The sequence below is a fragment of the Panicum virgatum genome, chromosome 8K (genome assembly GCF_016808335.1).
Source record: "Panicum virgatum strain AP13 chromosome 8K, P.virgatum_v5, whole genome shotgun sequence".
NCBI lineage: Eukaryota > Viridiplantae > Streptophyta > Magnoliopsida > Poales > Poaceae > Panicum > Panicum virgatum.
This window is the reverse complement of record NC_053143.1, coordinates 49,949,262-49,972,734: the sequence shown is the minus strand read 5'-3', so window position 1 is coordinate 49,972,734 and position 23,473 is coordinate 49,949,262. Positions and strand designations below refer to the sequence as shown.

Here is a 23,473-nt window from a genome sequence, read left to right as displayed (position 1 = left end):
TACCTTGAGCTCCACAAAGCCTTTTTAGCAGTAGGAAAGACCGAAGGCTGATACTGCCCTGGTGATAACAAAAGTTGAGTGCCTCGAGAGAGTCATCCCGGGGACTTTGCCATGTTTTCAAAAATCTTTCAAAAAGTATCTCCAAATGGATTGCAGATCTATGAGCAAGTAAGTACTACTCTATGCACCGTTCTATCTCTCAATAGCCCAAGAAAAGGAGACGGCTAAGAAGCCCCATGAAGGAGTAAGGTAATTGTGCAAAGGTATGATAGCCAACTTATTTAAGCTTAAAGATGAATATTTTTGCTACATACTATGACATGATAGGTAAGGTACGAGTCAGAGTGATTTTCTGATCAACAACCTGATTTGTCCTACTTTGCTCGGGACGAGCAAAGGACAGCTTGGGGGATCTTGTTGGCGCTCACTAATGACCATTTTCAGGCATCAACTTGACCATAAAGTCTTTAAACCACACTACACCTTCTAGAAAATGCAAGTTGTGTTTTTGAGCCAATATCCAGGTTGCAAGCACACTTTGGCCCGACATAAAATCACAAAAATTATCAGAGCACCGATTCAGGCTCAAATGGACCAAGTGTAGCCCAAGAACCCAGTTCAGACCACTCAAGAAAGGTCAAGACCAACGGGGTTAGGACAAGGAGGCCCAGGAAAGCCTGCTGGACGAAGCTGGGGGCGGTTGGCGCCCCAGGCAGGCCGACCGACCTACCTGGTCGGCCGACCTGGCCCGTGGGCCCCACCACCTCATCCAAGCCACGTGTCGTCTCCTCATAGATCCCCTAGGTCGGTTCTGTAGGTTTCACCCGTGGCTCCTTGCTATAAATACAAGGGGGATGGAGAATAGGACACACACACACACACCCCACACCTCACTCACCTCATGCTTAGTCTTTAGGCTTAGTGGAGTTTAGGAGAAGTCTAGGAGTCTTCGAGTCACCGGAGTTGCTCGAGAGTTCTGGTATAGGTTCATCTCTAGCTCTCTCTTATAATATTCGGTTGTTTGTAATAGAATTAGACTATGGTTACCGATATCTGCTTGAAGTATGTTCTGAGTTATCGGATATATGCTTCTTGATATGGTTGCGTTATCGTTCAATGGTTGCATTGCATGATCGCCCTGTGCTTGCTATGGTTAACATATCGTGCTTAGAACTCTATCAACTATTCCAGTATTCGTATGTTTGCTCTAGTGTGATGTCTGTCCATCTGGAGGGTGGGGGCTCCGCGTGGGACACTAGAGTATCGCTTACTAGTGTAGACATGGTGTCTAGATTAGCTAAGAGTTGCTGGATGTCAACTATACCCATGGTTTGTAGAGGTAGCCGGCAGGTGGTGACAGCCCTGTCCGAGCCCGAGTAATCCTCCACGTTCGGTATGGGGGGTAGGAGGTACATAAAGCCGCCGGGGTGTACGGGCTCCTCCCGTTGCTTCGATAGCGGTCTCCCTGTTGTGTAGTTTAATCTCTGATGATCTAACCATAAGATGGCATAGATATAGTTAGCCTAGCACTGTTGACTCGAGCTCTAACTTCTGCCTTGCTCCCGGCCTAGAGCGTCTTTTATCTTTTCTTTTATTTATTTATCCAGAGGGTAGTTTGTGTGTGTGTCACACTACCTCCTACCATGTTATATATCTTACCCCTGTTTATACATGAGAATATCCAATCTAGATAAAGTTCATCAACTTGTCTATATCTCTTCACTCACCGCCTTCCCTGCGGAAATATAAATGATACCCCGGTATACTCCCGGGTAAAATGCTAGCGGTATTCCGTGTGCTTGCGGATTTATTCGTGGTTCATGAAATACTGCCACCCCAAATTGGCGTCTGCGAGCGTCATCACTACTTTTCTGGTGGTGACGTTGGTAGGCGCCAATAGTGTACACACTTATCAAGTTATGTTGAACAAATGTTTTATAATAAAATGTTTTGATGTGGAGATTCTGATGTTGTTTCAAATTCTTTCGCGTGGTTCAGTCTGTGAAATGTTTATTTTCACTCCAGTGAAATTTTGTTAATCTATCTGAACGTTTTATATTGCTTCCGTGTACTCTGTTATGTTCTTATGTTGCAGTGTGGTAATTCTCTAGATGATTGTTGTATTTTTCTTCTGGGGTGTTACTATCTTCTAAATTCCATATGAAATGTACTTCTATAATATCATTTTCATGCCGACGTGTGTAACTCCTCACAAATAAGAAAAGTAATGATTGAGACTCTAAAGTCCTATCTGTGTCCAAATGTGGTCTGTTATAGTTTATGCCATACATTTCACAGCCACCGTATATACTATGTATCATTCCTTTGGATCCATACTTGTAGTAAATATAGATTATAACATACATACTTCCTGAGGCAGTTCGGTAGCTGTGAAAGTTTGGATTTCACGGGATGGAACAATGGAGCCATTCCTCTAGGGGCATAGTAGGATTGAAGGTAATATTATAGTTGCTTGAAATGTGCATAGATGGAGAGAGAGGCAACATCACGAACTATTATACACACATTATTTTGCAACTGCATAAATATGGTTTCGACTGCTGCCACCAAAATCCTTCGAACATTAGAGTTCTAACCAGTAAGGTTAATGTTGAATCCAAAATATTTTATAAAAGATGTTACCTCTTATTCCGTACATTTGTATATATGTACCCTATGCTTAAAAGATGTTGTCACAGAAATAAATTAACAATATTTGATTCATTTGTTCGCGATATGCACTTTTCATTATGTACACTATGTTGTCAAATATTCACCCTGTTTAATGTATTTGTTCGTCGTATATTATTATTTATTCGCGATGTTTAACTTTTGTTTGTAAAAATAACTATTTGTTCATTATGTTCAATTTTTTGGTCATCAGAATAATTATTTGTTCGCATTGTTGAAATATTTAATCCCAGTCGCTGAAACTAACTATTTAGTATTAAAAACATAACTTTTTAAGAAATATCATGCAAACATAATCAAGAGTGGTCTTTTTTTGACAATCTTATCATAAGAAAGATAATGGTGCAATCAGAATTTATTTTGGATGCACGGTTTAAGATTTAAATTTTTTTTAGTAGAATCTCTCCTTACATGCAGATGATGTCATCAATTTGTCTTTATCTGCATGTATGTTTTTGTTATTTTATTTCCCTTTTGTGAGAGTATCGTGTGTAGTTTGGTTTACTGGGCTAATGTTTGGCGTAGTTTACTGGGCTAACGTTTGGTGGCCCATTTAGTGTGCCTAATGTTTGGCGTAGTTTACTGGGCTAACGTTTGGTGGCCCATTTAGTGTGCGTATATTCTTAAGGTGAAGGTACTCCTGCTAATGGGGCGGGGCTTGACGGGTTTTTTGGATGGGTTTTAATACGGGTACTATTGGATGGGTGAAAATGGGTGATACTATGAAACAGGTTGGGGCGGGTTGGGTTGACGACACAGACGGGTTGGGACGGGTTGGGGCGCTATGGTAGTAGATCGGCGCGTAAGTCGCATATCATCTTCCGTTGTGACTTCGGGTTGGGGCGGGTTGGGGCATTGGGCCGACGGGGTGGGTTGGGGCGGGTGGTAGTTAGGGCTCTTGAAATATGGGTAGGAGCGGGTTCAACCCCATTAGCAGGCGTAGGTGAAGGTTCGCCGAACATCACCTCAAGCGATAGTTAATCACGCCCACCATCAACTTGATTTGTCCGCTAAATATAAATCAGCAAACAACAATGAGACATGCATTTTCCACTTTCCTGGTGAATAAAGATCTATGAGAGTTTCAGAAGTATTCCTTTTTCTTTTTTTTTATTTTCTTTCCTTTGTATTTTCCTTTGAACACCCTTTTACCTTTACTCAGCTATTAAAAGAACTACACACATAGATGCCTAGTTCAAGGAGATCTAGAAGGTAAGCTGATCCACGAATCAAAAGACAGTTCCCATTTTCATCCAATCACCCCCAAAGTGAAGGCATAATCCTTTTTTTAAATTACACAGTACAACTAAAACACTCACAACGCACACACACTCACACCCCTATGAACAAACATACGCAAACCCTATCTCTATGAGCATCTTCGCAAACTAAGCCAGCAAATTCTCAAGATTGACGAAATCACCACAGGCGCCTCACTGTCGACGGAAACGTCGCCTACCGCTGAATGCATGACGCCGTTAAATCTCAGAATATTCGCTCCCATGAGGAGTCGAACCCAAAATCTCATATGCTAAGTGAAGGCATAATCTTAGTAATGCTATGCAGAGTACCTGATCGATACAGTGTGTGCTCCATTACATAATTAAAAAAAAAGATTATTTTTAAGAGGCGTTATGAAACACGAGCCCAAATCACGAAACTCAATATTGTAATGACCCTCGTGTCACTTGTACGTGACACATACAGCTCAATTTTTCACTGATACCGTAAGCTTAACTACTGTGGGTGACTTTACGGTCACTTGGATTTTGGGGAGAGCACCTCGAGTCCACCCATGAAGGGTCTTAGAGGCTCAGGAATCACAATCGACCCATCGTCCTGTTGAAAATTCTCAAGAATGCATACTATCAGACGAGGCACTGCAACAGCCGTTGCGTTTAGTGTATGGACAAATTGAGTAGGCCCGCCAGCTGCCTTCCCTTTCTTGGCATTCGCTGGTGGAGGCTCTGAGGGTGTTGGACGGTAACGGATGCCAAGTCGCCTACTTTGATAGTCTGTGCAGTTAGATGCACTGGAGATCTGCAAGTTTTGATCAGGAACCATCAGCACGATTGCACACGAAATGGGATAGAGGACGAAATTATCAGGAGATGTAGAAGCCTGGAATACTTGTTTCTTACCTCACCATATCGCTCGAGGCCTGGCATCCATGCCTCAATGTCAAATTTCCGGTAAGCTGGTGCACCCAAATCTCCAGTTGCCATGTCCAAAGTTCTATTAAAAAGGGGGAATATTGGCATTGGTTTTAGTACACTAGTGTCAATGAAATTTCATCTACAAAACAGATGTGGCACAAAAATTATAAGGAATAGGACATACTTGAAATGAAGTCCAAGTGAAGCATAAAGATCCTCTTCAATTGTAATAAGTTCTTCATGCCATTTGTCACTTTCCTCTGGCCGACAGAATATGAACATCTCAACCTTGCTAAATTGATGTACTCGATAGAGGCCCCTGTTCAGGATAAAAATGACACACTAAGCAATTTTACAAAAGCACAGCACAGTAAAATAAATCTCAATGCGGAGCAAGTGGAATGTCTTCATATCAATTACTTTTTTATGCCTTCAAAAAGAAGAACTACATAATCTCACTACATCTACATTTTCATACTATGGTGAAATTTCATAAATCAATAACCCATTCAATCAAAATCTTGGTGAAATTTCATAAATCAATAACCCAGTCAATCAAAATCTTTTAAGGAAAAAGGAGAACAGACTAACCTAGTGGCAGCACCTGCTGCACCAGCTTCCGTGCGAAAACAGTGTGAATAGGCTACATATTTTAAAGGCAAAGCAGAATCGAGAAGTATTGAATCCATGTGGATGCCTCCAACAGGAATTTCAGCAGTTCCTATGAGACACTGATCGCTGTTCTCTATTGAGTAGACCTACACAGCAATGTGCAAACAACCATATTACCACCACTGAAACAATAACTTCAAATGTATCTCTTCTGAGGAAGAGAAAATGTAGTACTGAAACCAGGAGGGTGAACAAATACTCCTCATCAGGAAAGGGTGAAACTTTAGGACACGTGTGGTCAACTTTTCTAACATTTGTAGTGGCTAATCTTATGTTTTGGAGACTCAGTGGATGCTCAAAACAGAAATTCTGTTTTGATCACAGGGCTACTCCACAATACCAAACAGTTGCTAATGCAAACATATGACAATGAAAAAAGAACTAGTCATTAGACCAAAGTTGTGCTAGAGTGGCTATCCTCATGTCAATTACAATATAAATAATTAATAGTGAATACTATGTTAAACAGGGGAGACCAGGAGATCATACCTGAGTGTTTTGGGCCCTTGGCTGGAAGCCGCATTTCTCAACAACAGATGACCGCACAATCTCTGGAGTTATGAGTGGTGTGAAACCCTTTTTCGAGACCTCTGAAATAGCCCAATTTATAAGGGCCATCTCCAACAAAACAGCTTCATTCTTTAAGTAGTAGAACTTTGAACCACTGACCTGTGCAACACAGTATGGACCTTGTGTAAAAAAGAAAGACCAAACAATACATCCACTTATACAGTAACTTCATAATATAAGACAAATTAACTAGATCGTTTTTCAGATAAAATTTCAAAACTATTTACTTAATGTCATTCAGTTGGACTTTAGGTGTCCTGATAAATCTCTTAGGGAACAACTAACCACAATGTCTTTGGAAGTAAAGTTGTCATAGTTATACCTCGGCTGCTGCATCAAAATCAAATAAATCAAGTTCCTTTCCAAGCTGAAGGTGATCTTTGATTGTGAAATTGAAGCTCCTCTGACTTCCTACCTGCACAGTTCAAACTAAAGAAATTATTGAATGTACAAAAGTGCAAAGGCAACAAGAAATATATACAACAACACGCTACCTCCTTCCGGACAACAGAGCTTTCTTCACTGCCTACAGGAACATCTGGATGTGTAGCGTTAGGAATACTTTGTGCTTCAAGTTGAAGCTTATCAGTCAGCTCAACAAGATCCTCTTCAAGTCCAATAAGCGTCTCTTTCAGGTTCTTGCCTGCAGAAACTCAAAATGGGTAAAAACAGATATAGGTGATCCTTAGCTTCCTGCTTGAATTTTAAAATATGCTCATTCTACCTTCTTCAACAAGGGCTTGGCGCACTGATGGATCTAGTTTCCCTTTCATCTTGTTAGCAACTGCATTTCTTTCAGCTCGGAGCCGTTCAACCTCCTGCCATCTGTAATAATTAGGAATTTGTTGCTATGGTTCTGTTACCACCATATTACAGTCTGGAACTGAATAACTAACTGTATTCAGCAAGTGCATGCATTGACACATGTCTAACTATTGCACATGTCTTTAGCTGAAGATAAAACTTTAAGGAACTGCTTAAAAGGAACTAGCAGATGTGCATCGTAAAAATAGTACATGAACAAGGATCAAGAACCTGAGGATCTTAGAGATCAGCAACTTAGCTTTGACTATCACGAATGACAAATTGATAGGAGAATCTTAAATAAGCTAATTGCCAACCAATGCGACAAGATGAATTTCAATAATAATATGTAAATGTTTGCTATTATTTAATGTTGACACGTAATGCATAATAAGGCATGTCTGGAGGAGCTCCATAATAAGCACAGAGATTTTATGAGTTCCTGCATTCACGTAAATATTACAAACAGGCAACCACGATTATTGGGTCCATTTTCTAACATTTTTCACCTAGAAAAAGTAGCCTTTACTGAATGAGTAACTGCGCAAGTTCATGAATCCAATCATTGGACAGTTAAAACAACAGTTCAATGATAAGTTCAGATGAAAATTCTAGCAACCATCTGCACACCATTCTAAGGCCTCATAATCCATACTCTAGAAAATGAACTTATTACGGTGCAGGCTTCTCTATTGCACAATCTAGCACGGCACAATCGGACAGGAGACAGCTTGAACAATTGGAACAGAGAGTTACGACTACGGCATTGTGAAAGCTCCTGACCTTCTGCAGCGCGAGGTACTGGTCGTACAGCTCGAGGACGAGGTCGAGGTTGGCGGCGGAGTTCCTGCTCCGGATATTGTCAGCGACGGCGTCCCGGTTGTCCCGGATCCACTTGAAGTCAATCGCCGCCTTCCACTGCGGCCTCACCGCGCCCCCACCTCCTCCACCCGCGCCGCCGCCGCCGCCTGCAGCCAAAAATCGAAGCTTGTATGTCTGGCTACGAATGAATCAACGAATCAAGGCTCAAGCTCTTACCTTTGGTGTCGGGCTCAACGGCGGTCGTGGCGGCAGCGGAGGCGGAGGAGAGGAGGCGGGGGTGGGGCCGGCGGAGGAGGGAGCGGGTGAGGGTCCGGAGCGGGGAGAAGGAGGCGGTGGTTGTGGCCGCGGAGGAGGAGAGGAAGCGGCCGCAGGTCAGCATCTCGCCGGCGAGGTGGAGGTGGCCGGCGGGCGGCGCGCCGGCGGATAGGTGACGGGGATAAGAGAAGGGGGGGGTTTTGGGGGCGCACGGGGCAGAGGCTTGGCAATGGCAAAGGTGAGTTTCGACCGTTCGATCAGACGGACGGGTGGATGGATCGTTGCGCAAACATTTTCCATTTGGACTCAAATTGAGTACTACTCCCTCGCTCAAAAAAACAATCACTCTAGAATTCAAACTTTATCTCAAAAATTAAATCATCTTATCTTATTTAAAAAATATATATGAATAAAAAAATAAATTAATATTAAATATGAATAATAAATAGGAGCAAACATAGTCATTTTATCTTTTTATTAATTTATTCTAAAATTTAGACTACACTACAAATTTACTAAAACGTGAATCTACAAAATATACTATAATCTTCCTCAAATGGCTGGAAAGAATTATATTTTATATCCAACAAAAGAATCGAGTCTAGTGTTAAGTCAAACAAGTGACAGAAACAAACAACTGGACCCCCACAGTTCATAGATATCAGTTAAAATTCATGAAATTCGTAAAAATAGGATAAAATCTTATTTTCCAACAACATTATCATAAAAACAATTGGTATTTTTATCTTTATTTTATTTACTTTTTGGTGTACTATGACCTTGTTTAGTTTCTTCTGTAAATTTTTTGAAATGTAATCTTTTCATATTTAAAATATTAAATATAAACTAATCACAAAATAAATTAGATAACTCGTCTCTAAACTACGAGACGAATCTAACGAGCCTAATTAATCCGCGCATAGTTACTTATTAGATTCGTCTCGTAATTTATAACCAAACTATGCAATTAATTTTTTATTTTGTCTAAATTTAATATTTTATGTATGTAAAATTTCTGTTCGATATGATAAATTTGAAATTTTGAATTTTTCAACTAAACAAGACCTGTAATAATGTCAACATTTGACCAAGATCCTCGTTGGCATGCAAAACACCATCTCGGTTCTGCAGGGAAAGGTCAAGTGGTCCACCGAAACGCATCCTCTGCGCAATCGCGTCACCTCCCACCCGCCAGCCGCGTGCACCTCCGGCGACCACCGCCACCGACCCACCCGTCTCCCCCGCCGGCCGGCGGCGATGGCGCCCCGCGGCGGCCAGTCCTACGGGTTCCCGATCTACTGCGCGGCCTGGCTGCCCCTCGCCCACATCCTCAAACCCGACCCGCCCGCCGCCGACGCGGACGCGGACGCCTCCCCCTCCTCTCCACCGCCCCCGATGGCCGCGCTCGGCGGCGGCGGCGGGGAGGGCCGGAGCGGCGTGCCCAACAAGCTCGTCGTGGCCGCGCTGGGCCCGGCGGGGGAAGAGGCGGCCCTCTCCCCCGAGGCGGTGAGCGATCCCGTCCTCCCCCAGATCCCGCGCCGGTCCTGCGTGGCGCTGAGTATCCCGTGCTGATTTGCTGTTTCGTGGTGGTGGTGGTGGTGGGCAGGTGGTCGAGGTGAAGACCAAGGAGGAGGTGCCGTACAGGATGGCCGTCCACCCGCGCGGCGACGGCGTGCTCTGCGCCTTCCCCAACGGATGCAGGTAGCTGCCCCTCCTCGCCTCGGGTCACATCCTTGGAGTTGCTAACTCGGTGCGCTGCGTCTGCTGTTGCCTGATATTTGTGTTCTGATCTGTGCTGGTGATCAAACATTTGTACCCTTCCATGTATTGCTTCGGTAATGTGGGTAATTAGTTAGCTTGCTGCTTCTGCGTTGCTTACGGCCGGAACAATTCATTGGGAGTATTTTGTGAAATTCTACCGGATTGTCAAATAAGTCGCGACTAGTGAATTAGTGATAAGATAATTTTTTTTGTTCCAGCCTCCAGGGAATGCATTATAGTGTAGACTGGGCCGATTCCTTTCGAGAAGGTATCTTCTTATGTTGATTCTTGCTAGTAACAAGTTACATGGCCTGAAGAGGATTGTGGTATTTGTGAATTGTCTTGTTATGTAGCCTAGGCCATTCCATCCATGGTTCTTGCTTTAACAGCATTTGGGGAATTATGGATTAGTTTCTGTTTCTGTAGCTAATTTAATGTGTCATCATTTGTTAACTTTGTGGACAATTTTGAATCTTGAGGCATAGTTTGGGCCTGCACCTTGCTTGGTTGTTAGTATAGATGATTGGTGGCTGAGAAAGATCAGCTGCAAATATACCTCATATGCTTTGCCAGCCATCTCTTATTCTGCAAAACAAAACTTTAAAGTTTGTTGAAAATTTTGGCTTTTGTAGTTTTAACTATGGAAACACTCATGTAGGTTGTATCGATGGGAATCACAGGAAGGAGATGAACCACGTAAGCTAGCTTTGGAGCCTGACCAGGAAGCATTAACAGATCTAAAAGATGCCGGTTTGCAATTGGCCGTATCATTCAGTGGAGAAGGTTCAATACTTGCGACCGGTGGTGAGGTAAGTTAATAATGTTCGTATTTTACTGTTTAGTATTTCTTGTTGATATTTTAGTATTTTAGTTTCTTATTATTTCCTTTCCTATTGTGAATAACTCTAGGAGTCTAGGTACATCAAGTACCTAGTTTGGAATATATTCTATTTTCAACTTTATTTAATAAGCTAAGCAAGATATGACTAATCGTTTTTGTTCTGCTGAGTCTGACATATAAATGTCAAACAAAGTCTTATGAAGATCTACTAGCTCTAATTGTTTGTGGGTGTGATATACTATTCTTCATGGCTTCATGCAGTTACCAATGTGAACTACAGGCTGTGATCATCTTGAGCAACAGTTTTGCGTACAGACTAATGTAGCCAAATAATTAACTCATCTTAGCAACTTAACAAACATTTGACAAAACTGACAACAATAGTTGTTGGGGATTCTAATAGTTGGTTGACGTAACTGGAGAATTAGGTGTATAATGTTTATGTTAACCAAGGGATTCTTCTTGTTTCATGGTCTATGTGGTACAGAAATCTTTGGCAAGAATGTGAAGCCAGGTCATTTTTAATAAGTGAATGAAATTGTAGGACTTTTAACATATGGACAGACAAACCAACATTTGAGTATGTGCTTTTTTTCGATTTCTTTGTTTTCTCCATGGTTGCTTCATCACCTTAATTTGTAGGTCAAATACGTGCTTATCAGTTTCAGTAGGTTTAACCATTGTTGACTGGTTTTAATAATCATATTTTTTTTGCTAGCAAATTGTTTTTGAGCACTAACATTTAGCGTTGCTTTTACATTATGGTAATGCAAATCTAGTTTGCCTCCATTTAAATAGATAGCTTTTTAAAGCATAATCTTGCATTTATGCTTTGCGGTGTTAATGGTTTCTTGTTTCTGGGTGCTTCTGTTATAGCAGTGAAAACTTATGATTATTGACATGCGTTCGTTTCTTTCTATTATTCTTTTGTAGGATGGACATTTAAGGGTCTTCAAATGGCCTGCCATGGAGTCTGTTCTTACAGAAGCTGATACTAAAACATCAATTAAGGATCTTAGTTTCAGGTAAAAAAGGGTTTATTAAAATTTTTGTTCCCTTTTGAATTTGTTTGCAAGATACTGATGGAATTCTTGTGCCTGGAACCTGCTTTCAGTTCCGATGAGAAGTTTCTTGCTGTGAATAGGAGCAGTGGCCCATGTAGAGTGTGGGATTTGCTGTCATCTGAAGTTGTAGCTAATTTGCCAAGAGAAGCAGTCTGTATCATTTTTGGACAAAATGCATTAGTTTAATGATTCGACATCATTAACTCAATGATTCTGTGTCTTGTATAAGTGAGTTTCTCATATGTACATTTTCAGGGAGAAATATTCGGATTCTGCAGATTCTCTAATAAGATTGACAGCAGTAACATCTTATTTATAACAGCAATGCAAGGTAACATTAAGATTTAAGTTGACCCTATCACGAATTGTTTTTGTTGATGAGCTTGATGCAAGACAGTAACAGAGTAATGCTGCTTTTCAGGTGATTATGGGAAAATAATATCTTGGAATACTACCTCATGGACAAGAGTTGGATCAAAGAAAATAACTCGTGAGGCTATTTCAGCTTTCGCTGTGTCGCCTGATGGTGCTCTTCTTGCAATGTGAGCATGGAAACATATTGTTGGCATCCTATTTTATTTAGTACTCAGCTTTAGGAGATAACATGGCTGCATTTCCTTGGGAATCTTATTTTTTGCCCATGATATCCAGTGGAACAATTGAAGGAACCATTATCGTACTAGCGTCAAAAGATATGCGAACACTCATTACAGTTAAAAAGGCTCATCTTGGCATTGTAACTACGCTCGCCTTCTCCCAGGATTCCAGGTTAGGATCTTCATTCTGCTTAGAGTTGACGAGTCCTGAAAACAAACATGCAATTTCTCAATGCAGTTGGTTTACATCATTTCAGAACATTGCTGTCAACTTCCTTTGACTCAACTGCAAGGGTGACATCAGTTGGGTCCCCAAAGAGTAATGGTATGCCACATCTGTAGTTCTTAGATTTATGATTTATTTCTCCCAGTTATTCTTTGCATGCCCTATGCTAAAAAATTGATGCTTGTGTTTTGACAGGTACAGGTGTGTGGCCCATGCTACTAGTTATCATTCTAGCAATTTTGGTATACTACTGTATGCAGCACAAGGAAGAGCTTTTGGCAATGTTGCAGCGTTGAGATAAATTTTTGTTCAGGCGCACTGCTGATATCACATTTACCTGCCTTTGTGATTACCTGATCCTCTGCATGAGATATGTGCGGTATTCTTTAGAGATTGAGCAAATTTGGTCTTAGGTCAACTGCCATTATTTTATCTAGGACAGCGGAACAGCAAAAGGTGTTTACGCCTTTACCTTGTCATGCTTGTATACAAAGGGGCATGTACTCATGTCCTCTAAAGTTTTGTAAGTTGATGTCCTCGAGTGATAGTCGTCTGTAGTTATGTTTCTTCTTGCTTGATTCACATACGAGTTATGAGGAGATTGTTCCAAGGGTCCAATATAGAGTTCGAAAACAGTTTACTATGTATGCTCTTATTATAAAAAAAAAATTCAAAGAGCCTCTTAGTGTGCCTATGGATGTGATGGTCAATTTTGGATGACGAAAAAGGGTTGTTACGCTATGCTCTGCATCTCTCTGTTCGGATGAATGAACACTGGTTTCTCCATGCCTATGATATGTATGTTTGCTGAAGTACATTTTTCACACGTCCATATATTAGTCTTTTTTAAAAAAATAAAACCATATATTATAGTCAATGTTATGCTACTTTGTTCACTATCCCTGCTACGTACACGTACTGCCGATGTTTCCCAGCAGTGACGTGCAGTCATGCACTACAGACGGATAAAACTTCTGGACGAACACAAAATGACTAGCTTGAAGAACAGACATCCCAAAAGTGTCAGCATGTGCACTGTGCAAGACCTTATCCTAAACCTAAATGAATTGTGAGAGGTGCACCAAATTTCCTTTTAGGAAAAAGAAAAGGAAAAGCACTTCAAAACCTGAAGCTAATTGGGTGGATGCTTCTCACTCCGTCCCAGAGAAGCTTCACCCACAGCCAACAGCACAGACTACAACTTCCACATCTCACTTGATGACCCACAACGACCTGCAACAACCGTCCGGTCCGAACAATTGATGCACACTGCCTTCAGATCAGAGGTGACAGGGCTACGCCTACCCTGCCTACTTTAACCACACACCATTAGCGTTGCAAACGGAAGCTTCGTTTTAATGAGGTGTTAGAGCCCTGACAGGGACATGGCCTGTCTGGGTAGTTGTGGTGGCTTGTCAGCTAGAGCTGAGCAGGCAAATCCAACAAGGCTTCTCCGGGTGCAATCACATTGCTTGGGTCTCGTCTCCTTTTGGTGAACAGGGCGATAGCATCCAATTCATTCAGGATTGGAATTTGGAGCAGAACCAATTCCCCTGCTGGCATGATCCACAAGTAATTCATCTGCTTTCATGTTGTACACTTTATCTTGATGTGGTGCCTGCATCTGAATCTTAAGAAATGTGAGACTGATGTTTGAAAAGAGCGAATGCTCCCACAAGTGAATGAGAAACTATGGTCCCAATTCCTCCAGCAGATGAACATCATGAACATACCCAATGGCCATATAAGCCAGAGTCTTGAGAACTAGAACTCTAGAAGTCATGCTCTCATGGTGGGTCATGAATCATGATAGATTCACAGAAACAAGAGATCAGTGGGCAAAATTGTGCAGAATGTGTCTTCATCTCATTCATATCATTCAGACATTCAACAACAACAAACACAAGTGATCTCGCACATACAAAACCTCTTTCTGTCAGGAATTCTTATGTACAATTTCTGACGATCCGCAGCGTATGCACAAACTCTGTTTATTTACTTTCTACTGCATACTGATCGAGTGATCATACCGGGAACTAGGAGAAGGTGACATTTTTACCTTCCCCTGTGGGCACCCAAAACTTCGCAAACCAACACCACCATCCCCCCCTCCGAGCTCCAAAGCTGCAACTATTCTCCGATCACTTCTCGTCGGTGTCAACCGGTTCACTGCGGCATCTCGCCGGAGCTGACGCCGGCGGCCGAGGGCCCGGACCTCGTCGGCAAGCGCTGGCAGCTCCCGGCGCCGAACGACGCCGACCTCCCTGCCCCGACGCCGGCCATTTCCAGCGAGTCTGCGAGCTTCAGAAGCCTCATGATCTTCCCGAGCCCCGTCAAGTCCTCCTCCCGCCCGCTGCTCGATGCCGGCGCCCGGAACGAGACGTCCGGCCACGCCCGCCGCGGCAGCGCCACCATGGACGCGGCCCGCCTGACGGCGCGGTCCGGCACACCGCCGCGCTCGGCGTCCTCTGCCCGCCGAGGGACACCGGCGGCGCCAGGATCTGGGTCCGGCTCGCCGCCTGGCGTGGCCGTGGCCGCACCCGGCGCGGCGGCGGCGGCGGAGGCGACCTGGACGGGCGCGCGGCATAGCGGGCAGTTGACGTGGGCGCGGAGCCAGGTGTCGATGCACCCGCGGTGGAACGCGTGGCCGCACCGCGGCAGCAGGCGCAGCGTCTCGCCGTCGCGGAACTCGGCGAGGCACACCGCGCAGCTGCCGCCGTGGACCGCGCCGGCGCCGCCGCGCTTCTTGGCGTCGTAGACCACCGCGGCGATCGCCGCGATGGCGCGCTCGTCGAGCCCCTTTGTCCGGATGTACCACACGTGGTGCACCCCGTCGCCGTCGGCCGCCTCCTCCTCCTCCTCCCCGTCGCCCGCCACCGCGCCAGCCAGCACCTGGCCGCCCTCCTCGTCGCCCTGGGCCAGTGCCGCCTCGCGCGCCCGCCGCCGCCTCCGCCGCCGCCGCACGAGGCGGTGGACAAGGAGCGCGAGGAGGAGCACCGCGGAGACGGCGAGCAGGGACGCCGAGAGCGCGATGAGCGGCGTCGGCAGCCGGCCCGACCTGAGGTGCACGGTGGCGGCATGGGACGCCGGAGGCGGGCAGAGGCGGTAGAAGGCGCACGAGCCGGAGCAGTTGTTGACGCAGGCGAAAGGGTCCGGCGGGAACAGGAGGCCGCCGGAGGGGGTCGCGTCCCGCTGCGGCAGCGGCAGCGGCCCCGGCGGCTTCGGCCGCGGCTCCGGCCCCGTCTTGGGCTTGGGCAGCTTTGGCTTCGGCCGCGGCAGCGGCTTCTGCTCCTCCTGCTCCGGCGGCGGCGGCATGGCTGCTTTGCCTTGACGCGCCTCGACCGTGGGAGACGACGCGGTGTCGCGGACTCGCGGTTGGGTCCAAGTCGCGTGTGAATGTGGGGGATTTTAGCGTGGTGATGTGGGGGAAGGGTGACCGGGGAGAAGTGGCAGTGGTTCGTGTGCAGCATTTTTTCATGAATTCTATAGAAACTTGTATTTCAAAAAAAAAACAATTTGATGGTGATTGTGATGTTACTGAACTATGGCACTATGCATCATGGGTCTCTCTCTCTCTCTCTCTCTGCGTGTGTGGTAGTGAGTAGTTTAAAAGCAAAGGGTTGGGAAAAGATCTCTCGCGAATATCTTGCTTTGGACTCCAAATTGACAGAGTAGTCATTGTTTAACAAACCCGATTTCTTTCGTGTTATTTATCTCAGAGGAATGCTAACGTTTTTCTGGATTAAAAGAGCAATGCTAAAGTGTGGACAGATTAATCAATAAAGTAAGACTTTGGGAGGTTTATTTCAACTTCAGCTTCACTTGTTTCTGGAAAAATCAAAACGCTGTAGCATAACTTGTTTCGTAAACCCGAGGTTCATGGAAATCGAACATGAAGAAGTTTTTAACTTCCCCAGCAGCTTTGACACGTCGTAACGAAGAAACAACCCTCCCAAACAACCTTCAAGATGAAAATAAATTATGGAACTACGTTTGACAGCTGTGACCAAAGTTTTTGCAGATCAATTTTGTGAGGAAGAAAAAAAGGAAATATTTTTGCACGGCTAGAAAAATGGGAATACTCTAACCGTCACGTGTGAAGCTTGGAGCCGTGCGTTGGAATGAACCGGTTGACAAGGGGCGATCACCACCAATTCTCTTGTTTACAAGGCACCGGAAGCTTCTCAGATCTCAAGATCTCTCTCACCTCTTCAATATTAATTCAAATGCATTGGTTCGACTAGCAGCCCCAAACAAATCAAAGGTTTGATCAGTCAGGTGCGAATGGTAATGCACTCAAGCGAGACCTTAAATATCTGTTTTCCCGCCTCTCTAGGACACTTCGCTTCTTGGTCAGCTGTTGTAAGATCAACATTGACTTTCATTCTTACTGCCGCTAATCTAGGAACATGTGTTTCTAGATGTGAGTGTACCTGCCTTGTGAATGTCAGAGTTGGAATGTGCGATAGCTGGGGAAAAAATCCAGCAACATTGGGTAAAAAAAGATAGGTTTGATGATGGGATTGATTGTGGCTGTAGCAGATGATCCACCGCGTTCGGCAGACTGGAGCTGGAGGCTGGAGCTGGAATGCTATGAGAGAAAAATACTGTTGGGCTGGCTGGAGCTGGAGCTGTTGGCTTAGTTGGAGTGGTATGAGAAGAAATTACTGTAGCGCGGGAGACATACAGACTAGCCGAACGCAGTGGATAAGGTCGGTGGAGGGTTTAACTTCACACACATCATCATCGTCATTATCATGATCGTGATGACGGGAGACACACATGCATGGACAGGCGTGGGAGTTGGACGGAAGCAGCAGCAGCTGCAGTCAGTAGATGCGGTTCGGTGTTGGGTGGCTGTTGGACGACACGCTAACTCCTCCCAGTCCCGGTCCCAGCTTATTTTTCACCCAGCCCCCTCCCATGCCGACGGTATCGCACCCGTGGGCTCCTCGACGACGCCGGCTGCACACGTGTGGCTGCCTGGCTGTTCGCACGTACGGTCTCCTCGACCTCGAGACCTCGACCTGGGCTTTGTACGCAGCTACGTACGGTCGCATACGCAAGTAGGAGGAGGCTAGCTGCTGCGTGGAGTGTACGGAGTGCACTTTCTTTGGCCCTGTTTGGTCCTGCGCCAGAGAGTACTAGAAAACTTTAACTGCTAATTACAGTGTTAAATAAAATTAATTCCAAAACTCCTACGCTATGAATTCTGAAAAATCTAATAAAATCTTTGACTGGTTACTGTAGTATCACTGTAGCTAATTATTAATTAATTACCGTCATTAGATTCGTCGTGAAAAATTATACTCATCCCTAAAAAAATTTTATAAATATGTTTCATTTAACACTATATATATGCGAAATTCTTTTTTGGGTTTGTGTGAGCTAGAAAACCAAACAAAACCTTTCTTTCATGATTTCATCACGTCTCGAGGGGCTTGCTGAAAATGGAGGACGCCGCAGCAGCCGAGCGGCGTGGCGTCGTCTCCGGTGGGCGGGGCGTGGCGTCGTCTCCGGCGGGCGGGGCGGGGCCGTGGTGCGGCACGGGGGCCCACACGCGTCGGGCTGCGGGGCCGCTTGCTCTGCCCGCACGCCACGCTGGACCGCGACGCGCCTACGCCCGCGTGGCGCCAGAGGAGAGCTGATGAAATGATAATGCTACGGGGGCTGGCAGTTGGGGGCGCCGTGGTGGTCACTGCACGGTGGGGCCACGAATGTTGACTATACTGCAGCACACATCAGACAGAAGGAGTCCGTGAGTAGAGTACATCCGACAAGAGACCAAAAAAAAGAAGAAAAAAAAAGCGAAAATTGACTCTCCGTTGAAAGCAAGCATCCCCATGTACTGACGCCCTCTACGCGTTGAGCAAGCCCAGCCACGGGAGTTGTACGTGTTGTGTACTTGTGTTACAAAATTCGAGTGCCTACCATGAGGACCCGGTTAGGTCGACAACGTGTTCTTTTTATAGAAACACAGCACAGACGTAAACATTCACAAACACACATACACATTTATACCTATGAATACATGCACACAATTCTACCTCTATGAATAGCTCCGAGAAACACCGACAACGTGTTTCCACGGTGAGGTGCCGGCGGGTGGGGTCGGAGGATCAAAACTAAAATTGCCTTTACTACCGAAATTAAAAATCTGAAACTTCAGATCCTGAATGGAAAAAAAAATGAAGTTGGTACGTGACACTGTAATTAATTCTGTAGAGCAGCTTGAGATCAATGAATGGAAAACACTAGACAGGTTGACGGAAGGAAGGAGAGAATTGAATACCCTGTGGGCTGGCCTTTCCGCCGCGATAGAATGCTAACGGGAGCCCACAAACATCTCGTCGAATGACAATGGGCCTGAGCAAGAATACTTACTAACGAGAGGGTGATTTTTTCTCTTTTATATTTTAAAAAATAAAAATTTCAAAAATATATGTCCGTTTCGAAAAATTTCGAAAATATACCCCGGTCGCCTACCCAAAGGGCGACAGGATCTGTTTGTAATTTTTTCTTCTAATTTGCAAATAGATCCCTGACCGGGGGCGCGTGGGTGCAGGGGGCCTGTCGCCCCCATCCCCCCCCCCCACGGGCGACCGGGGAGCCTGTCGCCCCCTCGGGTGACTGGGGGGCCCCACCCACAGGCGATAGGGGGGGGTCTGTCGCTCCCCCTCGGGCGACAGGGGGGCCTGTCGCCCCCCCCCCTCGGGCGACCGGCTGTGCCCCCCTATATAAACCCTTGACCCCATTACCTCCTTATTTGAGCCCAAAAATTTCACCAAAAATCTAGAAAAAAAGAGAGAGGTGAGGAGAAGGGAAGCTATCGGTGTCCCGACCTGGGGGCCTGGATCCCAACTAGTAAATGCTGCGTGTTTTCTCGTCCCAAATGATGATGCAAGAGGCAATCACAGTAACGCACGGTTTATCCTGGTTCCGGCCGCGGGGCCGTACGTCCAGCAAAGGGGGTGTGCGAGGGCACTGTATTATCTTGCACCCAGAGTGCTTGTAGTAGGGGATACAAGCGAGGCGAGAGAGGGAGGGAAGCTCCCAAGTCTCTGCTAGGAGTGGAGTCGGTTGAGATGAGTCCTCAGTAGTGCTGAGAGTTCTCTTGGGAGATAGAAACCAGAGAGAGAGACTAACTAGCCAGCAGCCTAGAGTCCAGTTAGAGCCCAGAGAGGCTTGAAGGGGATCCGCCTCCTCCTTTTATAGTCACAAGGAAGGGGCGGCGTACACGAGTGTAGGGGCGCGGAAGTCGTCGTTTTCCCCTGAATCGCGGGTACAGTGGTCGAACACTGTAGGAAGTACACTGTGGGAAGGCGGCGTGCGTCGCAGTCGTCCTGGACATTGTCCTTGGTCCTGTGAAGATCGCGCCGATCGTCCCGCAGTGTCCCGCAGGCGGCGTGGTGGTGGTGTGTAGTGGGCCCTGTGGACTAGCGGTAGTAATGGCGCGCGATGGTCCCGGACCCCCTGGTGGGAGTGCGGGCGTGCACACTAGAAGGTCCGGGGGACACGTGGAAGTCCCGGACCCCTTCCCCAGTGGGAGGCGAGTCCGGATGGTCGGCGTCGGCAGAACAGTAATGGGAGCAGTGCCGAGCCCATCTTGTTCCGCGTGCAGGTCCCAAGGCACTGCTACAGCATCCGGGATGGCGGAATGGTGACCGGAGTCAGCGGATGGGGACCCCGGTCACATCCACTGTGAGAGTGGCAGTCTGACGCCGCCCGTCCTTTGAGCCGTGGCGGAGTGGCTGGCCTTTAATGCCTTCGTACGGCGGTCGGTTGGGCGGCGGGGCCGTTTGTCCCTTGTGCCGAGAGACGGCCTCGAGCGAGGCAGAGATAAGTCACCTGCTCGAGGGCGGATCCGCTACCCTCGAGCGAGGCGGAGGTGAGTCATCTGCTCAAGGGCAGATCCACTACCCTCGAGCGAGGCGGAGGTTGTCCGGCGGGCCCGAGAGGGACCCTCGAGCGAGGCGGAGATCATTCCGCGGGTTCGAGGGGGATGTGAATGGGCCGCACGCTGGGCTTCTTCGAGTCCCTTCCTTTCTTCCGAATGGGAGGCAGGTCGTGGGCCCTTGTGGGCCCAGTTATTTTAACAGGTGTTTTGTGTTTTTGGAGCGATCTTAGTACCCTAATTAGGGTGTCCCTAATTGTGATACCCGACAGTAGCCCCCGAGGCTTTGGTTGAATCAGTGGGTTCGGCCAAAGGGTAATTCGAGGATTTCCCTTTTGACGTGATCAGTCAATGTCGCGCACCCGCTAGACGCGCCTGAGCGCCAGCCCGGCGGATGTGACAACTCACTGGTCGGGGTGGTACGCCCGTGGGAGGAGTGCTTCGAGGCGCGCGCCTCTTTGTTTGTTTGTTTGTTTGAAGGACAAGACGTGTCCGCGCGCTGAGGGGGGCTAGGGTGATGGTAGCGCCCGCTGCTTGGCAGCTGGTGCTCCCATCGCGCTGTCCCGCACGTAGGGCCTTGGCCCCGGTGTTCCTGGTCGCTTTACGGTGCGCCGTTCGAGGGCATCCGGCCAGAGCCGATGCTGCACCGCTTAGCATCCAGGGGATCAGCTCCGCTTTATTTTGCTTGGTCATGTCTCGGCGCGGGGACTGAGGACATCCTTTGCTCGTGGAGCGCCGCTTCGTCACGGGCGATACAAGCCTCCGCTCTTTGACAAGCTTGAAGCTTTGTGCCCGGCGCAGCTATAAATAGGGGTCGCGGGGTTCCCCTTCTTCTCCAGCCTCCCAACTCTTTCTTCCAGCATTGCCTAAATCTCGTAATGTTTCCTTTGCCTTTTTGTGACCGGTCCCCAGATGTGGTGGCCTGGCTTTTTTAGGCTTTTGGCTCTAGAAGAATGCTTGCGAGCGGTAGGGGAAGACCGGAGTGGGCGTGCGCTCCATCCCCCAGGCTCAGTGGGATCAGCAGAAGAGCATTGGGCCCGTGGGGTCATGCTTCTGCGATGTCCCCTAGCCTGAAGGGGGATGGAGACGCCTGACCGGGGCGCTGGCGCCAGGTCCGGCGGCTGTTTTTCGCATCGTCCCCCCCGGCGACAAGGTTGCTCTCGGGGAGATGGTGCAGAGGGCGCTGTCCGCCAGCTCGACCCCCCGCGTGGTCTTCGGTGGAGGAGACGCTAGAAGAAGGCTTGCGAGGAGAGCGTCCCGCTGGACCCGTGAGGTCTGGGGGCCACTTCTCGCATCCCTAGCAGCCTCGCTGTTGCGTCAGCTAGGGGCTCGATGCCTTTCTTCGTCGCGCGCTCCTCCCCAAGACAGGGAAAATTGCCACATAGGTGGCAACGTGTTTGTATCTTTCGATGGCTTCACGCCGGTGACCCTTTGTAATCTCTATTTGCATTGAGCAATAAAGTTCCCTTCCTCCTCTGCGGGGAGGATCACTGAGGGTATAGGGGTGTACATAGAGTCACGACCCTCGAATATGTGTGAAGTCACCTTCGTGGGGGCGCGTCAGCGCACCCGCGGGTGTAGCCCCCGAGGCCTTGGAGGAGAGTTTGTGCTCGTCCAAGGGCTATAAACGTTGTCCCGCTGGGTAGCTTTACTGGGATGGCCGTCCAGCGTCTTTTTCAGCCGGCATCGGCACTTTTTCAGCCGGCCTCGGCACTCTCAGTGCTGGTACAGCGACCCGGCGTTCAGCTTAGCCGTTAGGGGAACGTACGCTAATAGTGGTGGGTTCGGTTTACACGTGGAGCTTCATAAGTGACGGTTGTCGATTTATTCGAGGGTGTGGTTTTGAACCATGGTGTGCGAGGAGCCCCCGAGCCTAGGCCCATGTGAAGGCGTTCAGGGGAAACCCTCGACTTCGACTACGACCCTCGTCGCCCTTCCGCAGGGAGGAGGGGTGAAGCGCACCATGCTACCCATGCCCGGGCCGCGAGCTATGGCTGCTTCAGTGAGCTATTAGCGGGTTGTTCAAGCGGACGTCCGTGCCCCATTCGATAGGGGTCGGCTCGTGGTCCATAGACACGTCCTATAAAGCGCTCGCGAGGGTTCGCTAGGCGGGGCTCGGACTCATTCGATAGGGTCCGAGGGCTCGATGCTCTCCCTCGATGGGATCCCCCTTCTAGGCACCCTCGACTGGCCTTGAACACTGCGTAGGATGTCTCGAACTCCGCGTTCGAGGTGTCGGTGTTCCGACCCGGGGGGCCTGAATCCCAACTAGTAAATGCTGCGTGTTTCCTCGTCCCAGATGATGATGCAAGAGGCAACACAGTAACGCACGGTTTTATCCTGGTTTCGGCTGCGGGGCCGTACGTCCAGCAAAGGGGGTGTGCGAGGGCACTGTATTATCTTGCACCCGGAGTGCTTGTAGTAGGGGATACAAGCAAAGCGAGAGAGGGAGGGAAGCTCCCAAGTCTCTGCTAGGAGTGGAGTCGGTTGAGGTGAGTGCTCAGTAGTGCTGAGGCCTTTCTGAGGGGGAAAAACCGGAGAACCTGCTGCCAACCCCGCCTAAGGAAGCCCACCCCCTCCTTTTATAGTCACAAGGAAGGGCGGTGCACATGAGTGGGGATATGGAAGTCATCGTTTCCCCTTAAATCGCGGGGGTGCTGTGGTCGAACACTGTAGAAAGTGTACTGTGGGAAGGCGGCGCGCGTCGTTGTCGTCCTGGGTTCCGTCCTTGGTCCCGCGAAGATTGTGCCGGTCGTCCTGCAGTGTCCCGGCGGTAGTAATGGCGTGGGACAGTCCCGGACCCCCTGGTCGGAGTGCGGGCGTGCACACTAGAAGGTCCAGGAGCGCGTGGAAGTCCCGGACCCCATAAGGGGGAGGTCCGGGGTCCCTGCCCGTGCGTGCAGAGCGCCCCTCTCGGAAGGACACGTGACATCGCCGGACCCCTTCCCCAGCGGGAGGTGAGTCCGGGTGGTTGATGTCGGCAGAACAGTAACGGGGGCGGCGCCAACTTGTCTTGCCCCGCATTGAATGTCCACAGTGTTGCTACAGCGACCGGGGTGGCGGAGCGGTGACCGGGGTCAGCGGATGGGACGTCGGCCACATCCACCGCGGGAGCGGCGGT

General features: G+C 47.8%; 3 protein-coding genes across 4 annotated transcripts; 1 reads left to right on the top strand and 2 right to left on the bottom strand.

Annotated features, from left to right (window-relative positions):
• Nucleotides 1-4,220: 4,220 nt before the first annotated feature.
• Nucleotides 4,221-8,164, bottom strand: LOC120645042 (serine--tRNA ligase, chloroplastic/mitochondrial-like). 2 transcript variants are annotated; one of them, XM_039921792.1, is made up of 10 exons: nt 7,932-8,164; nt 7,677-7,861; nt 6,814-6,907; nt 6,584-6,732; nt 6,412-6,504; nt 6,009-6,188; nt 5,439-5,605; nt 5,032-5,166; nt 4,833-4,926; nt 4,221-4,731 (listed from the first exon to the last, which is right to left on the bottom strand). In XM_039921792.1, exons 1-10 carry the CDS (start codon nt 8,092-8,094, stop codon nt 4,450-4,452), a joined length of 1,542 nt encoding a protein of 513 aa, XP_039777726.1. In that variant the 5' UTR covers nt 8,095-8,164; the 3' UTR covers nt 4,221-4,449. The 2 variants fall into 2 exon arrangements, with proteins under 2 accessions (XP_039777726.1, XP_039777727.1); XM_039921793.1 differs by lacking the exon at nt 7,932-8,164 and having other exon boundaries at nt 6,814-6,914; nt 7,677-7,816.
• A 939-nt stretch (nt 8,165-9,103) lies between these two features.
• Nucleotides 9,104-13,140, top strand: LOC120645041 (SEC12-like protein 2). The gene is made up of 10 exons (XM_039921791.1): nt 9,104-9,476; nt 9,577-9,671; nt 10,390-10,540; nt 11,506-11,597; nt 11,687-11,786; nt 11,892-11,967; nt 12,058-12,178; nt 12,288-12,404; nt 12,490-12,557; nt 12,654-13,140. Exons 1-10 carry the CDS (start codon nt 9,228-9,230, stop codon nt 12,752-12,754), a joined length of 1,170 nt encoding a protein of 389 aa, XP_039777725.1. The 5' UTR covers nt 9,104-9,227; the 3' UTR covers nt 12,755-13,140.
• A 1,162-nt stretch (nt 13,141-14,302) lies between these two features.
• On the bottom strand, nt 14,303-15,910 carry LOC120645040 (E3 ubiquitin-protein ligase RING1-like). The gene has a single exon (XM_039921790.1). It carries the CDS (start codon nt 15,771-15,773, stop codon nt 14,625-14,627), a length of 1,149 nt encoding a protein of 382 aa, XP_039777724.1. The 5' UTR covers nt 15,774-15,910; the 3' UTR covers nt 14,303-14,624.
• Between the last annotated feature and the right edge of the window lie 7,563 nt (nt 15,911-23,473).